This window comes from Brachycentrus maculatus, unplaced genomic scaffold, assembly GCF_059751285.1.
Source record: "Brachycentrus maculatus isolate JH-2025_06_01 unplaced genomic scaffold, ASM5975128v1 h1tg000011l, whole genome shotgun sequence".
NCBI classification, from domain to species: domain Eukaryota; kingdom Metazoa; phylum Arthropoda; class Insecta; order Trichoptera; family Brachycentridae; genus Brachycentrus; species Brachycentrus maculatus.
Genome location: NW_028280765.1, coordinates 1,498,372 through 1,517,834, shown reverse-complemented (window position 1 = coordinate 1,517,834; position 19,463 = coordinate 1,498,372). Strand labels below are relative to the sequence as shown.

At 31.0% G+C, this 19,463-nt stretch overlaps 1 protein-coding gene across 1 annotated transcript in view; it reads right to left on the bottom strand.

Annotated features, from left to right (window-relative positions):
* The window catches only part of Ac76E (adenylate cyclase type 2 Ac76E), a 226,135-nt gene that overhangs the window by 61,723 nt on the left and 144,949 nt on the right, over nt 1-19,463 (bottom strand). The window contains exon 6 of the mRNA XM_088262602.1: nt 12,454-12,669. Coding sequence (XP_088118728.1) covers nt 12,454-12,669 — 216 coding nt within the window. The remainder of the gene's footprint in view (nt 1-12,453; nt 12,670-19,463) is intronic.

Below are 19,463 nucleotides of genomic sequence, written 5' to 3'. Positions count from 1 at the left end.
TATTTATTGGTTTTTAAAGTTCCTACACATTCAGGATACAATGTTCAAAGCTTAACAGTTGTTCAAAATACATGCGAGTTTGATAGATGTTCTAATCACACATTATATTAAAACTGTCAACAGCACTCTCGAGACTGTTCACTTAATCAGAGTGATCGGTGAACGATCCGTCTAGCCGATGTGAAGTTGTCGACACAGCGGAAAATAGCATGTGTCAAGGTGACGTTTTATTATTAAGTATGTAGTTTTTTTTATAGGCCGTATAGCTTTTTTACTACTCTTGACACTTTGAGGGAAAAACTCTCTCTTTAAAAAATTATAAAAACATTTTTCTATATATACTCTAAATACTAGCTAATGGATACCGCACTGGGGGTCCCGGGTTAGATCCCCAGGGGGGGGTAAATAAATATAAGTGATTTTTTCACCCTAATATTTATTCAATATTACCCTGGACTGGTACCTGAAACGGAGGGCTGAATACCTTTACTTCAAGCGTTAACAATCAAGATAACACTGCGTTTTATGAATTCTGTGTTTGCAAGTATGGCCTTAATATAATTTGATCTTAATTGTAAGTGAGAAAATCTAAATGAAAAACTTGCCATCTCGTTAAGAGCAGAAGTTTATATTGGTAATTCTTTAAAAAAATATATGGTTTTTATGAATGGTTATTTTCTCTATACATAGTTACCAGTCAACTGTATTTACACAGTGGTCTTCTGTGTTTTCGCAGAGATTCGCATATTTACATACAAAAAATATTTTCTCTTATACCCGAGTTCACATACGAGGTTTTCTATATATTGATAAAAAGTTTAAATGTAAATATTATGCCTGTATCGCAAATATATGGAACATGAGAAAAATCTGGAGGCATGTTTGTTGGGAAGAAAGCTTTTAACATGTGCACGTTTGAAAATAACATGTGTAATATAATACAAGGGCAGGTAGGTAGTTTGCGTAGTGTTCAAAACATCTGAAATATTTTTATCAAGTTTTTTTGATTGTCTGTGCTCAGTTAAGTAGGCTCACATTTCGCATTAAACATAACATATTACCATCATATGGTAAATATGCACCTCTGAAATTTCTTAAGTTGGTAGGTGTACCTTGAATAGAAAAAGTTTACGGAACACTGCTCTACACACTGTTTACAAACATCTCACCTCGCTTTAAAGAGATAATTTAATGTCATATTATTTAAATATTATTTGTGATAATCTCTATTTTAATGGTTTGTAACGTCTATTACTTAATTAAGTTCAATTCATATTATTTCATTTTATTTTATACCATTCCTCTTTTATGGTCTGTTTCATGTTCTGTATGTTCAAATATCATAAAATTGTTGTAATATTATCTAACCCTTATCTGCACCCGATGGTGCATAGGGCACTGCATCGTATCGATACACAGTGTTATCGCGATCTTTACTTACATGAAGGCAAGGTGATCACTCCTGCGCTTCAGGAACCAGTCCAGGGTAATAATAAATAAATAGTAGAGGGTAAAATCATTCACATTTATTTTTAACCCCCACTGGGAACTGAACCCGGGACCTCCAGCACGGTGGCTATACACGCTACCCATTACACCACGGAGGTGTGCTGTAATATTATAAACCTGCTAAATTATTAGAACTGATATTATTTTTTGACATCTCATCAAAGACGAAGAAGAATATGGAAGGCATTTACGGGGCTGACCACCTTTATACTTCCATATTATTTTTAATCTTTGATGAGATGTCAAAAAATAATATAAAAATAACTCCTGTAATAAGAGATAATCCAGATTTTGTGAACAAGTATTTGGACACACTCAAAATGTTGTAAATATTAATACTGAGTTAGTTCTATTCATTAATGTGTTCAATTTTACACAAGACCTTAATATCTAATTATACAAAATATGTATTAATTTACCACTATGCGTGAATATTTATTTTACAGCCTTCATTCTGACGGAGTGGTGGAAAGCCACATTAAACCCGAAAATTGTGACTGGGATTTAATTAAAGTTCATTCTCAACTCTCATAAATATTATCATAATGTAGCCACTTACTCGCAGAACTCGAGATTACCAAAGTATTTGTGCTGTGTATTATTTGAGCGCGGCGAGCGCAACAATACAATACTATAAGAAAATATTATTTGTCTTTTGAGCAAGGCTTCTGGAATATTTTTGGGAATTCTACCAGTCTAAAGAAGATAATGGCAAATAATATTAATATAATACTTATGTAAATTAATCTTCGTCAACTATTTTCATATTAAAAATAATATTATTTGACAATTTAAAATGTGTTATAATATTTAAAAGTTCTCGAAGAAAAGTCGAAAGAGATATTTATAAAATCTTAATAATAATATTAATTTTTATTTTTAAATTTAAGTTTTACTTAGTAAATACCACTTTTACTTAAAATCTTTTGTGATATTTTGAAACAATTGAAATTGATAAAGTTATAAATAATAATTAACCCATATTTCACAATAAGACAATGATTAAAGCCTCCCCCTATTGTCTACGCTCCCACTGATAAGAAATAAAAAGCATAATAATATTTAAATAAATAAATACAAGAAAACGGCTCTTGCCCCCTCTTCAATCTTCACATCCAAAGGATACAATACTCTAAACTTTAGACTTAGCTTCACATACGGTGTTTGAAAATAAAACGGAATGCATCGAAATACGTGTCAAAATATATTTAAGAATATGTGGTATTTACTAAATAAAACTTAATTAAAAAATGGATAGATTTTGCCACAAAGTGACTGCTGATCAAATAATGAATTTATCATAAATTAAGGATAATTTATAAAGCGCCATTTTCGTAAAATACTACCTCAATATACTGCTTCAATATTTTCCTTATGAATATGAAAATTCATTTGTCTGTCCCTACGATTTCCATTAAACTATATATGGTATATCACAACCTGATATAGGTGTAACTTATGAGTAAGTATTCTTTTTCAGTTACATGATTGGGTTAGTTTTGGTGAATAATTAAAGGTTAATTTTTCGTTCCAGCTTAAGCTTTTTATGTCACATTGAGTAACCAAATAGCGACCAATAATTACAAGAAATAGTGACTTCGTTTTCACTACTTAATTTTTCATTCTATCGCCCACGTCTACTACCTGTAAATAAATTTGTAAGGTCAAATGGGATGAAAACGCTAAATTTAAATCTAGTGTTAGTAGGAACCGATGAAAATGTTAATTTGACATAATTACATCCTCCCCTACGCTACTGATCCACTATTTCGACTAGATTAATGAACTGAATAAACACAATCTTAAGGAAAGTTACCCCAATCTTATTAAAATACTTAAGCAAACTTTCTTAAAGTTTAATTCTGAAAATAAGTATTTTTAAAGAAATCATGGTTAAATATCATGGGTATATTCCATATGTAATGAAATGATTTGATCGCTGTATAAAATATTGTCTCATGAAATAACATAAATATCATATTGTCAGGTCAACGCCAATTTCGTAAATGCGTTTACATCACATGAATTTGAAGTTTAAAATTGGTATCTAAAATCATGAACACTGTTGATAACCCAACTTTTTTCTACTCAATCTTAATCATTACTGAGGGTTGTGACTCTTGTCGAAGCAATCACTTTTCTCCGTCTATCCCTTGACTGCGCTGCACGTAGCGCTCCAACCACAGAGTTGCCTGCTACTATCTTAACTTGATCAGTCCATCGTGCAGGAGATCTTTTTCTCCCTTTCTTTCCCTCCAGACTACCAATCACAACCAATCGTTCCAGACTATCCCCATTGCTACGCGTAATGTGTCCAACGAATTGAAGAATCCGTCGTGTATAGACATTGGCCAGAGTCAAACCATCCACGTGTAACTCCTTACTTTATATTGAAGCAAATTGATATTTATAATTTGAGATAGCTAATTAGCGCTAAAAAGTATTTTTAAATTGATTAATAAAGTTTGAAAATAATAAATAATGATTAGCAAGTTTGGCATTGGCAAATTATTAAAAACTTGAGAACTGCGCTTTTGTCCGGGAAACAATTTCCACTGTTATCTTTTTAAACCAACTCTTGACCCCCTTGATACAACACTATAGTAACGTTCTCCTCGATTTATTGAATATCTTGCTAACTTGCCCTTGTCCCTTCATTCACCAGTTTATCCTTCGATTCTTTCTTGAATAATCTTAATGCTCATTAATATTTTTAATAACATTTTCTAGACCGATTCATCAAATATCCAACTAATATCTCTCTTGCATGTTCTTCTAACAACATATATTAAATAATATTAAATTAATATGTAAAGGCAACTAGCCGTAACTCCAGCTGCTTTACACGGCTCAAAGCATTTTTATAACTTGCCTCTATCATAAACACTCACAGATTTTGCTCCATTTCTTTCCTATACCGAGATATTCATTATCCAAATAGCCACAAAATTGTATTAATTTGCTACATGTTTAGGCAAAAAACATCATTTTAAGTTAACTATAAACTCTTTTATCTCAAAACTACTGTTTTTAACATGCGTCTATTTGCCTTGCCACATAAGTTAAATACCGTAAAGTGGGTATACATTGCACCAAAATGCTGCAATTTTTCAAAAAATTGTCTATTCAGATCAGGTTTTTTACTGTTTCTGAGGTTTCAACTATTGCAATGTAATAACACATATACCTGTAATATGTCTGATACGTTTTTAAATTTTTATCTATTTTGCCTGTATTTTTTTTTTATATTTATATTTTGGTGCAAAGTATCCCGGGGTAAAGTACAACTTTGCACCATGATATTTTCTCTACACTTTTCGTACTAGAATCCAAATTGATGCAAAGTAAAGGCTATCCTACAAGTTTTGTTGGACCTTATGAAGGGTTTTGGCTCACAGTTCACTAAATGCAGATTGTAATATTGTATAATTATGGAAAAATAAGACACTTGATAGATTTTTTTTTTTAAATATTGAAAAATCTAACAAAAATGTTTTTTTTTCAATACTGAAGGTTTAAAATTATATAAAATAAAAGGTGGATATTAAAACATATCGTACTACATAGGTAATAGGAATTAAAATTAAATTAGGTCTAAATATGGTCAAGTTCCGGGACGGTAAAGAAACCTCTTTTGGATTGCATTTTCGGTTCTTTTATGGAACCCGCTACATCCTTCCAAGAATATTGAAGAAAGTCATCCTTCATCGGCCACTTCCACGATTTGAGACTCTCCTGCATGAATTTAACAGCTCTGTCTTTCTTTATTTCCAAAATCTGTCCCGGAAATTTTTCTCCTTCATAATGAAATACGACATATTCTCCCACCTTCTTTTTTACTGGTCTTAATGAAACGGAAGAACAAATACGATAACTGGTTTCAGTCATCGTTTTTGTTCTTCTCCCTCTTCCTCAAAGCTTCCGTGTGAACTATAATCAGTTAATGCTAGACATGCTGGAAGTTTCGATGCGGAAGGTGGGATCATTGATGCAGTTGGTTCAGGTAGCATTTGTGTCTCGTCAACGTTCATTTCGACATTTGGATCGTGAGCAATGCTCTTACCTGGTTCTATCGGTATCGTTTTCCTGCGTTTTAAGACTGAATTCTTTGGGTTGAATCTGTTTTCTTCCAAAAACTGTTGAAAACTCTGGCGCTTGTCATCGTCATATGCTTTTAATGGCAACCGATTAAGCAACTGACTAGTTTTAGCAACAGTCAAGGTTTTATGTCTTTGCAAAAATGATCTTATCCATTCAGAGCCTGGTACGTTGTTCTTTAATATTCGTACTCTTCTGCCAAATCTATCCTAATAGGCTATTAGAATGTAGCGAATGTTAAAAACACTCACTGGAAAACCGTACTCACTCATGTCTACTATGCAGTTTACGAAGGATTGCTCTTCGTCCTTGTCACATATCGGAGGTTTTCCCACAGGTTTTGTGTGCTGACCTTTGAGCTTATAGTTAATCGTCCTTCTAGGGATTTTGAAAATTTCTTCAGCCTTTCTTTGACTGATTGTACCATTTCGAATGTCCTCCAAACACTGCTCCACTCTCTTCGGTGTAAAATCGCAGTATCGTCTGGCATAAGGCCGCTGTTTGTGTGTTCTTGACATTTTGAAAAAAATATACCATCAGGAATTAAGAAAGTACACAAAACCTATAGATATTTAGCAAACATGTCAAGCTGTATTAGCCGTTTTAAGACTTTTCATCAAATTAATTAACTATGGCCTTTTGTGGATACTTTGCACTTGGTGCAATGTTACCCCAAATGTGGTCAATACAAGTCCGTTCTTAAAAAAATATTATTTTTACATAAACTTGACAATGTAACTAAAAAATACAGCATTTGAGAAAAACAGGGCCTATCTACCTACGATTTAGAGACCACTCACTTGTTGTAACTAGTTTCAGTATACTGATTCCACTGGATTTTTTCGGACACAATTTTCAGACAGAAAACTTTCTTTCCGTTCGGACAGGAAAAACGCATTGAAGCAATAGCGACCGACTGTTACTTCTGTAAACTAAAAAGTAGATTGAAGTGCCATCTATCAGAATCAATAGAAAGTAGAATGAAAAATGACATGTATCAGAGATGACCAGCTCTACAATATCTTTACAGAAGGTGGTGCAAAGTATAACCCATGGTGCAAAGTATACCCACTTTACGGTACCTTATAATATTAAGGTTCTAGTAAATAATAAAAAAAAAACTTAAATAATTAACAAAAAAGTTTGCTTAGCTAGTAAAGATTTAAAATGATGGTCGTGAAAGACCGATTAATTACTTAACGGATAAACCTTACCAAGGCGTGATATTAAAGCCTTACTGACATAATGAATTGACTAACGAGATCAGACGCTATTAACCCTAGACCCCTGGTAGTGAACAGGCGTAGTTCGTCGGAAAATAAATATTATGGGTTCAGTGTCCTAAATTGATACGGTCTATCTTAAGACGCCTTTGAAATCAAGACATGTAATTAAAAATTCTCGGAAATACTAATTAAACGCTGAAATACCAAGGGTAGTAACCGAAACGAATTGAAAATTTTAGGACATATAATTACAGAAGAAGTAAAAGATTTTAAAAATCGAACGGATTAATAAAAGGCTTTAAAAATAATTTACTTTAATATTTGTTAAATATAGGTAAATTTGGACAATTGTCAAATAATCGATCTGAAAAATAACAGAACATAAAAGTAGAATAATTAAGAAAGCGATCAAAAGATACCGCTGTAATTGTATTTCTTGATATGTAATTAAGTACAGACTTAATTGTTTTTTCAATGTATTCATTGTAAATGTCTTAATTGTTTTTCAACTATTTTCCATAAAATGTTTCGTAAGCGTGTCTTGAAATTCGGCCACAACCATATTGACAAATCGAGGTGACGATTTAACACCATCTTCATTTTTACGAAAAATTAAACTTAAACAAAACGAATAGTAAAGATGTCAATCAAAAATATAAGTCTACCATACTCTACCACAATTTGATTTTTTCAATAACGGCTGGCTTAGACCTACGTATATAAAATGATACGAGAATATTTACGTGTATGATGACATCACAAATATTTATATTTCTTTAATAATTAATAATCGCAATATAGCTTCACTGCTACTGTTCCGTTACTGAGTACAATAAAAATATCATTTACTAGCTTTAGACTCACTCTTTATATATTTGTTTAAAATAACATCAAGTATTGGCGTACATGAAATATTTATTAATACAACTAATATAAATGAAAATGTTGTTACATAATATAGAACCATTAACAATTGAGATTAATTTTTTTTTTTAATAACCGTTTTTAAAAAAATTCATAAAAATTTGTTCAGCTAAAAATGGACGACAAATACAAAAAACAGACGCTTTACTTTTTCCTTTAAATTTTGAATTTGAAAAAATTCAAAACAATTTCACTTACAGTTCGTATCTTTCTTATATAACCTGTACAGGTATAGAGACTTTATATTAATTGTGGTTTCTGTGATTTTAAAATAAAATAAAAATTTCGAAAATTATTTAAATATTCCTCCCCTGTCCTAGAAAGTGAACATAAACATAATGCTAATTAGAACATCACAAATAACGTGGAAATTTAAAAGTGTAATTTTTCAAAAAGAAAACAATAATTGAAAATCAAAAAGAACATGAAAGAGTTCTTGTGTTCTGACAGCGTAATGCAGTAAACATGTGAACATCTCAATGAAAATGAAAAAATCGTACCGAGAATTCTTATTTACAAAAGTTCGTATTAAAATAGATACAAGCGCATGATTCGCGAATTCAGGAATCTAAATTCCAAATCTGCCAGGCTGAAAATTGTCTTATTTCACAATTTCGCTATGAATAATTCAGTTGAGTTATTACGGTCCGGTGATAGTATGACGGGCGTTGGTTCTGAGGTGTTAAGATCCAATGCCTACCCAAATACATATTTTACAATACGATACCCATTCCATTAACTTACGTTGATTTGAAAAAGCACCAAAATAGTTGGATATGTGACGAAGAAAAAAATGTTTTTTGAAGTACGCTATTATCAATTTATTAAGACAGAAAGCACACAAAAATTCCGTCGTCATAATAATAATATAATGAAAATTAAATGTATTCACAAATAAAAAGAAAACGTTATTTTTTCCGTATTTTTTTCAATAGAAAAAATTTACTGAATAAAATCAAATCCATAAAAAACATACATCTGACACAAAATATTGCAATATACGATTTGTAAGTTTTATTTAAATTGTGTATGCTTTTGACAGGCGCCGTGCCGTAGTTGAGTAGATACCCGACTGCGAAACGGTCGACGCGGGTTCGATTTCCGCCAAGTGCAAAATAAATTCAAGATTTATTTTTTTACAACATTTTGAGTGTGTCCAAACACTTGTTCATAAAATATGGATTATCTGCAATTACAGGAGTTATTTTCATATTATTATTTGACATCTCATCAAAGATGAAGAAGAATATGGAAGTCTGGGCATTTACCGTCTGACGACCGTCATAGGCTGGTTTAAGTTATCTCTTTACACACATGTAACATTCACCAATTCCACCCATTATTGACAACCACACTACTCAAATTCTTGGAAGTTCTCTATATATGAACCAATTTTTAAACACTATTCATGAATCACTATGAACTTCACTAGAGACATGTTTTGATGAGATGATTTTTTTTCAATTGGTCTGGGTGTTTGAGATATATTTTTCACATTTATTATCCCTATCCTTACCATCCTACTTGCAGAGAAGCCTTTAAAAATAGAGGGTTTGCGAGCTTTTTTAAAATATCTTTATAAACCATGAAATAAAACCATGTTTTACAAATTTGAAGTTCCTGATACCAGATATTTATTTTTCAAAGTAACGAATTTGATACCTTGTTCATGAATTCCTGATTCAATTAAAACGGTGTTTGATCTTCAACGGAGTCTCCTTTTAGTCATTCAAAATCGTACCTGACTTAAAATAAAAACTCATTTGAAAAAATATACTATGTGTAATGGACTTTTAAAAGCTTTTATAATATGTAAGACATAGGGTGCGCAAGAATTTATATATATATATATATATATATATATATATATATATATATATATATATATATATATATATATATATATATATATATATATATACATATATATATATATATATATATATATATATATATATATATATATATATATATATATATATATATATATATATATATATATATATATATATATATATATATATATATATATATATATATATATATATATATACATATAATATATGTACAACATTTTGAGTGCGTACAAATACTTTTTTACAAATCTGGATTATCTCCAATTATAGGAGAATTTTGATGAAAGATGAAGAAGTATATGGAAGTCTGGGCATTTCCATATTCTTCTTCATCTTTGATGAGATGCCAAAAAATATATTTATAAAAATATATGGATCATTGGAGCATGAGATATGAAAATGAAGATGAGAATTTATGAATTTACATTAATTGTTACCCCTATCCGCAGCCTTTGATGTATGGGATGCGCCCTTGCAGCGGTCACGTTTTTTTGATCGTTAAATTATATTAACAATAGGTTGATCGTTAAATTACATAAGCAGATGACCTCACAAAAAAATGTGTGTGTCCAAATCCTTGTTCACGAATCTAGGTTCTCCACTTGGAGATTTTTGAAACTTGGAGATTTTTTTGTAAAAATAGAGATGCGTCGTACATAGAGAAACTCAGATTTTTCAACAACATTCAGGCGTCTCCCGGTATGTAAAATGATCTGGTTAAGATCTTGGATATATCTAAATAAAAGGGTCTCTGCTAAAAACATTTATTTCACACCAACCATAGATGGCTCCAGTGAACTCACACATAAAGCGTCATGAGCCTTACGATACATGTAAGAGTTTTACATAAATTTTAATAGTATGGCTGTCCACGATGGGTACAATGGTGAATGTTACACGTGTGTAATGTGATCACTTGACCTCCCTATAACATATCATAAGCCCTGTAAATACCGCAACATCTATATTCCACTTCATCTATATTGAGACGATTTAATCAAAAATAATAAATCGTTTCACTATTTTAAAGTAACGTTGAAAAATAGGTTATTTTAATAATCCTATATAAAATCAAATAAGAACATCGAAAGAATTACATCCCATTTCACAACGCATCCTTTTCAGGAAAATCCTTTTTACAACAAGCAGCTTAAATGGGGCAACTTTACAAAAAGAACAAAGTCCCTCTTTTTAATCTTACAGCCTTAACGTACAACCAGAGAAATCATTTGGATGAATGGACTTTTTTACTTGTTTTCTTTTTGGTTTACTTTTGTACCCTATATCAGTTAAGTTAACATTTTCTAGAGAAATCACAACAAAAAAGAGATTTACCCTTGATGTAACTAATTAAACTCCGAACAACAACCCTTGTTTTTATTTTCTTCTTACTTTATTCCATAAACGTATGTGTTTTCGTTTGAATATACAAACAAAGATAACAGAGCCAATCCAGTTCAGTTATTGGTAAACAATGAAAATCATTTCATTCAAAGCAATGAAGGGAAGGGTCTTTCTCATTAAGCTAAAATATACATATCGTGGGCATACTGGCAAAAAACGTTAACCCAAAAATCCCTGTTTTAATAATCCCTGTTATAAAGCTTTTAACCTGAATAAAATACCCGCTTTTAAACTAAGAGTAAAATTTACTTTTAAAAACACATAAATATGACATTTTAAACTACTTGGTTTATTTGTCACTTTATAGAACGTTAGAAACATTATAATACTGCATCAAGTCGAAATTACATATTTTCCAGTTAACGTTTTTTGCCAGTACACCCACGATATATAGACCATATTGGTAAACAACGATAAACTTTAATTTAACGTTAGAATTACAATATTACAAACGTGGTAGGTACTATAAATTATTCTTTTAAAAAAGTATATTACATGCTATCTTCCCATATTCTACAATTTGTTTTATTATTTACGTAAAACAGCTACAATTACTAACCACCATGCCGATTCCACAAACGGGTAGGCAGAAAGAATAGAACGCCACACAATTCTATTGATCATTCCGACTCCTGTCTTTACCATTTTCAACTTTGTTAAATACTTCATAATGCCAAGTTTTCCTCAGTCTTCTTTTGCTATTATTTCCGACTACATTCGCCTCATAGATTTATTTTTCTGTTCATTCTCTACTCATTCGTTCAACATGTCCAAACCATCCTAACACAACTTTATTCATTTTGTCGATAATACTTGTCTCAGTCATGCATTCTTTCCCTAATTCACCATTCGAACATTTAAAACATGTTTTTTTTTGCTGTATATTCTTCTGGGAGGTCATATTTCGACCATACTAGCTCATACTGTGAAACAAGTTTGATCTATACATCTAGAAGTCTCAAGAATTTGAGTAGTGTGGTTGTCAGTCGTGGGTAGAATTTGTGAATGTTACACGTGTATAAAGTGATCATTTAACCAGGCCTATGACGATCGTAAGCCCTGAAAATGCCCAGACTTCCATATTCTTCTTCATTTATGTTGAGATGTCAAAAAATAATGTTGCTTCATTATTTTCCAAGTTCCATCTTCACCTTTCCAGACCGCTTTACGTCTAAGTCTTCGTGTATATCACTTTTTATGGGAAACACCCGCAAAGCCTCTATTAGAGGCTTGTCTGCAGGTAGGATAGTAAGGATTGGGAAGATAAATCTGAAAAAATCACAGACACCCAGACCAATTTAAAATAAATCATTCTTAAATTTATTTTGCACTTGGCGGGAATCAAACCCGCGACGCCAGTTTTGCAGTCGAGCGTCTACTAACTACGCCACGGCGCCTGTCACTCACTAACACAATATTGTCGAAAATTAAGTTACCTGGGCGATCTGGTCGAACCTTCCAAACAGCTCGTTGAGGGTCTTCACCAGGTCTGAGGCGCTGAGTTGCTCCGAAAGTGGGGTGAAATTGACTATGTCCGCATACAGGATACTGACGTTATTGTGCCTCTGGACGTACATCTCGTGGAAGCGGGTCTGCTTCGAGGACATCTCTTGACAAGCGTCGGCCATCTTTAGCATAATGCTCCTTTTAACCTGAAATCATATATTTTTTAAAATAGTCAGGTGAGTAGGAAGATCATCCGAAGATAACAGTCTTTTAACAATATTTTTATTTAACAAATATTTTTTTTTATTTAAAAAAAATAAGATTTGCGTTTAAATTATTTACAGAAATACTTCAATTTTATACTATTTCTGTGAGCCTAAGCGTTTCATTATTAGAAATTGGACACTTAAATAATCCACTTTATCGAGTTTTATTTTTATTTACGACTAGTTTTGAAAACGACAATTGTTTTCATCTTCTGGTACAAATTAAAACTAACGAATAAAAATATATTTAGGTGTTTATATAGGTTAATAAAAGTAATAAAGTGGATTATTGAAGTGTTTAATTTTAATAAAATAATCATGTCATTCCACAAAGTTAATGGCGAATCAATAAATAATATTAGAAATTGGTATCAAACAGAGGTCGAGTGGGTTCGAACCGAGAATTCGACTCATGAATTCGATAATTCGAATTAAATTTTCTAATTTCTAAATTCAATACAATTCAATATTTTATATCAATCAAGATTTGTCACATGGTTCATTTATTTATCTTATTCGTCTTGTCATATTTTCTAAATAAGACGCTACTAAATCCGATAGATCTTTATGCCCTACTGCCTAATCAATTTGTGTCAACTGCTAATCTTATTTTGCACATTGTGTTTCCAGTTTAACACTTTTGTTTTCTAAAATTAGACATGTCCACACTAACTCTTCCTGGTCCCCCAAAATTAAAAAAAAAATCTAGGTAGACAGTAACATTCCAATTCGAAAAAATCTTTTGTCGTCTGCTTCACATACTGTTGTAATAGATACGAGTGACAAAAATGTAAGTTTGGAATTTAAATAAATAATACTTATGATGAAAAAAATGTCGAATAACATCCGACATGGGACCTAAGAGCAAAAAATTGATGTCGAATGAGATTCGACATCGGACCAGTAAGGATTGGGATGCGAAGATAACAATTAAAAAAATTAACAATTAATGTAATAAAATAAAAATTTATCCTATTGTTATCATTTAAAAGGGTCACTTAAAATACGAAGAACACAGAAATTCTTAAAATGTGTAGCACGGAGGATATAGTCAGATGAGGAAAACAGCAAAGAAATTCTGTAATGGCCATAATTGCTCTTCAAGAGAACCCAGACGGAAGAAGGCCACCTGAAAGACTTCCAAAGCATAGGCGTGAACACTGACAGTTCATATCACAAAATATAGATAGCGGAACAGACATATCCTTGGATCTATAAGAAGGAAGAAGAAGAAGACGACTTAAAAGATAAATATAAAATTTCACCGAATTTAATCAATTGATTCCAAGTCCCTTTGTGGTTAAAATCCAAAACAAAAATCACTTGGTAAATACCACGTTAGAGTATTTATTAAAATCTGTTGTGATACGCGTTTCGATGCATTCAATATCATTATCAAACGCCGTATATAAAGCTAAGTCAACATTTGAGAGTTATGCCTTTGGAACGTTGAAGAATAAGGAGGTAGGAACTGTTTCTTATTTATTATCAGTGGAAACTTAGACCAAGCTGTCCATACCTCAACACACAGCATTTAATAATGACTAAGAATGTTTTGACAATCTTGTTACAATAGACAAAATAAAATAAAAATAAATAAACAATTGCACGAAATTCAATATTAGAAATTAAACAGATATTTTACAAACTCCACGAATAAATAGAATATTAGACGATCAGGTAATACTTATCGGTGTTACATTACAGACTTTTTTTTATTAATATTGCTGCAGACATTTTAAAAATATCAAATTACTTTTAATTTATGGTAAATAGGTATGGGAGTAAAAGTTTTGTAAACGTGATATTTCAAACAAAACTAAAGTAAAGAACACATTATTTAGGAAATATGTAAAGTATTTCCTCCTTCCGACCATGAATAATACACAAACCAACCAAAAAAAGACATGCTATATAATTAGCAGTAAGTATAAAAATCTACGTTCATATTAAGTAGATACTTATCATAATACATATTAAATTAATTATTTCTCAAAATAATTATTTTGATATTTTTGCGTAAATTACATGTATGTTTTTGTATATTAAATGCTGAATTGATATTTTTTCAGTAATACGAATATATGTACTTCCAGCATTATTACGAAAAATAAGACAAATGTATTTTTAACCCTCCTTTAATAAGGCAATGTACCTATGTAAGTAGGGGATGAATATATTTTGTTTCATTATAAAGGCCATACTTGACAAAAGACGAGCGGAAGTTTATTTGCGTGGGTATACTCTAAGACACTTTGTATAATAATGAGAATTTTCTTTGAACAACTCAACTAGAAAATGAGAGGATTATTTGGATTTTATTCTGAACATTAAACAAATAATGACAATTTAAAATATGTACTATTTAAAGATAATATTGTCAACTTATAATATAAAATCAATTTATATGTAAACTATTTAGGATTTTTGACGATGAGGGAAATTCGCTTACATTTCATAATCATATAATGATATTCTGTCTTAAATAATAATAAAAAATTACATATTTTTATTGCATGGTGACATGATTTTAATATACGAACAAAACACTTGTAAAAGACAACTTTTAAGTTAAATAATCTTAACATGATTAGTTTCGAGAACTACAGATGTTCTCATTAACAAGTGAAAAAACAAATATTGTATTTTTACATACTGATAAGAAAAACTGTATTTCTCAAAACTAGTCATATTTACATAAGCTCAATGGTGGTCTTACACTATTTTATTTTTATACCTATGTAGATATACTCGTTTATTACATAACTTAATAATTTATAAAATTAACGTGTTATTAAACGTTTACTTTGACCGATTTTTAAATCGAAATAATTATCAGACCTGATTTCATATCGCAGATTTTCATGGTCATTCAGGAAGTTATACATTTTATTGAAAATATTAACTGCATATTATTTTGCCGGTGGCATATATTCATGAACTTCCATATTCCTATATTAAATATGTTTCTTCATCTATGTTAGATATCCATAAAAAAATCTTGATATAAATAACACCAAAGCGTAGAAAATCACAAATTTCAGAACGAAAATTTGAAAACACTTCAAATATTAAAAACGAAAAATAATTTTCTTACCATACATACGTAATTTTCCTCCTTACTTTTTTATAAGATTAATTTTTCCTACATACATATGCAAATGCACGTAAATTCGGGCGTAAGAAGCACATCGCGGCTTATTTATTCATGGACGGTAGTCGGCACAAAACATGAACCCCTTAATCTCGCTCAAGGGCATAAAATGTAAAATTTATTAACAACGTACCAACCTACAAGGGTGAGCCTACAACTAAACTACGCTCGTAATTACATCCAAACCTTTTAATTAGATAGAGTGGTCTTTGTCCATGCTTTAAAACGAGGAACGTTTTCATAATAAACAAGAGAATTCGTTTAAATAAACTTGACATTCACGTCCCAGATTGGTTCAAATTTGAGATAAAGACTCGTAAAATCTTTGTTTCTTGCAACAGTAGTTTTCAATACAAGGTTTTAACAAAAGACAAATGAACGTAATGGATTATTCTTTTTCCAACGACTCCTTTTTTATGGACAAAACATAAGACCATCTATCTTAAATCAATTACTACTTTTTTATTCCTTCCTCGTTTAATTTGTTACACGAGTATTCTCATTATTTATATAATTTTATTCGTTTATATCAAAAGCAAAACCACGTAACCAAAACTATTTTTCATATGCTTTTGGTCAAATTTTCAATCTTCTATCAATATAAATTGATAAAACGTTATCCTCACACGTTTAATAAAACAATCTAAAATTATTTACTGATTCGGCATTAACTATGTAGAATGACATGATTATTTTATTAAAATTAAACACTTAAATATACCACATTATCGAGTTTTATTTTTATTTACGACTAGTTTCGAAAACGACAGTTGTTTTCATCTTCTGATACGAATTAAAACAATTTTTAATTTGTACCAGAAGATGAAAACAACTGTCGTTTTCGAAACTAGTCGTAAATAAAAATAAAACTCGATAAAGTGGTATATTCAAGTGTTTAATTTTAATAAAATAAAACAATCTAACAAATAATACTCACTTCGCTAAATAGCAACGTAATTTACAATCAAATATACTTTTTCATATTTTGAGTGTTCATATTCATAAGTTACGATAGTTGAATCCAACCTTAAACTTAAATTGATTTTCCTACACAAGACATGTGTCTACGAGGATTTGCAAAGGAAACTGAAGGATCCCAGCTTATATAATGGAATAATTTTACATACTATTATATGTAGGCACCTACTACGAATTGTCTTGATCATAATTTAGATTGCCTTGTTTACCCTTAACCTAAAATTAATTGACAATATTACTATGCCGTGTTAAACATTTACATACTAAGCAAAATCACAAATGTTACATAAGGTTACAACATATTATAACGGATGTACGTTGTTAGTCTTGGTAGTTTATTGCACCGAGTGTAAGAAAGCTCTAGCACCCGTTGGTGCAAAGAGCACCTTATCAGATTGACGCGGTGTTAATTTCTTCAGGACAAAGTTATCAATCCTACGCTCCACACACTTACCTAGTAATAGAATATAGCTCGAATTAAGGACATTTCTTCCAAATAGGAAAGGAAATAGAGAAAGAATAGTAGCTAGAACTAACTAACTAACTAACCATCACGCCGCTTCCCCGCAAGGGTAGGCAGAGAGAATAGAACGCCACATCACTCTGTCTTTGCAAACATTCTTCGCCTCTTCCACGTTCATGCATCTCCTCATACATACTCGCCGATTGTTACGACTCCTAACCTGACCACTTTCAAGTATTTGGCATACCTGATCGTGCCATGTTTTTCTCGGTCTTCCTCTGCTCTTTTTTCCACTTACATTCGCCTCATAAATTTATTTTACCGTTCTTTCCTCACTCATTCGTTCTACATGTCCAAACCATCTCAACACATCTTTCTTAATTTTATCGATAATGCTTATCTCAGCTTTGCATTCCTTCCTTATTTCACTATTCGCATATCTATCATACATCGTTTTGTCGCACATTCTTCTGAGAAATCGCATTTCGACTACATTCAGTTTACTTTCATCCTTCTTTTGCCAACTCCATGTTTCACTTCCAAACAATAGTAGCTAGGACATGCACAAAGGAAAAATAACGTAATAAATTCAAATCAACGACAGATTTTGAGTCTAATTGTAAAATTTTGCTTTTTGAAACATGATTATACATACTTCTTTTCTTCCTGTGAGCATTTTTCAATACACATATAATTTTTAAATTTAAAATTTTTAATAACATACATAAACTAACCAAAAAACACAACCTAGAAAAAACTTAACCCTCAAAATACAAAACAACTTTCGACAAAATAATCTAACATTAAGTTCTTGATTTAACTTACTATTAACTGATTAACAGATATTAAATTCTCAATATAATAAATAGTTTTCTCCAGATCTACAGAAATAGTTGTGTACCATTCCACTTAACAATAACATAGGTACGTAATAAAAAATATTTATCTTGCTAGGATTAACATGTAATCAATATTTACATTTTTTTATATCCAACGGCATCTTGTGTTTTTTTGGAGATAGGACTATCAAGAAAACCCATTTGATAATAATATATGTAAAATATAATGGATTCGAAAATACACTTTTGTGAAATGTCTACAAAAATAACAATAATTAAATTGAATTGATCGAATCTTTGATTATCGACATAGTATCATTAAACTTATCAATATCTTATTATTTTCATAGAAATGCAAGCTTAATTTTCATATGGCTTTGGGCTTACTAATAGTTAATAATCTTACTAATAGTTCATAGAGTAATCTTGTGACTTGAGTAAAACCTTGACTTCACCACTCGCTGCTTTGTAATTGGATAAGAGAAACTTTTACTCTATAAGTTACTACCAAAGTCGCCATGGAAATAATAATATGGTATTTCAAAAATAAACTTTACATCAGAAAAATAATTATTTAATCTTTTTACCAAAATCTGGAAGTTATTTCTCATAATCACGAATATTTAAGACAAATTTGAAAATAATCATATATTACTTAAAAATAAAATTTTCGTATTTATTTATACATATAAAATATGTACAAATAAATCAACTTTATGACAAATCTTGATTGACATAAGATATTGAATCCATTGTATCTATTGTATTGCCCTGAGCCCAGAAGTGGACTGACACTTAGCACTATCAATATTGGCCTAAAGATCTGGGCCATAGACAAGAGTTAAAAAATCTGATCCAACAGCAAAGGGATGAAACACGTGAAGGAACTGATCAAGGGGTAAGCGGAGAAATTCACATCAGAAGCTCTAAAGTTTAGAAAGAAAATAATAACGACCCTAACCACGACTTTCACAGGACACTGCAGACTGAGAAAGCACATATCGAAATTTGGACTGCATGATTCCCCCAGTCTGCATATTTTGTACGGAAGATAACGAAATACCCGTCCACATTCTCTATAACTGTGACACACTTGCTCGTAATCGAAGTTATATCCTTGGAGAACAACTACTAGACTCCGAGAAGGTGAAGCTCCTACCACCAAGACAGGTCGTGAGCTATATGACTCATGTAGGTCTTGAGAGTGGACTGTGATACATCAAATATTGATTTTATCCCTAAAACATTTTTTAATACATTTTTTTCACGACAATACAAATATCATCCATTAAATATATTC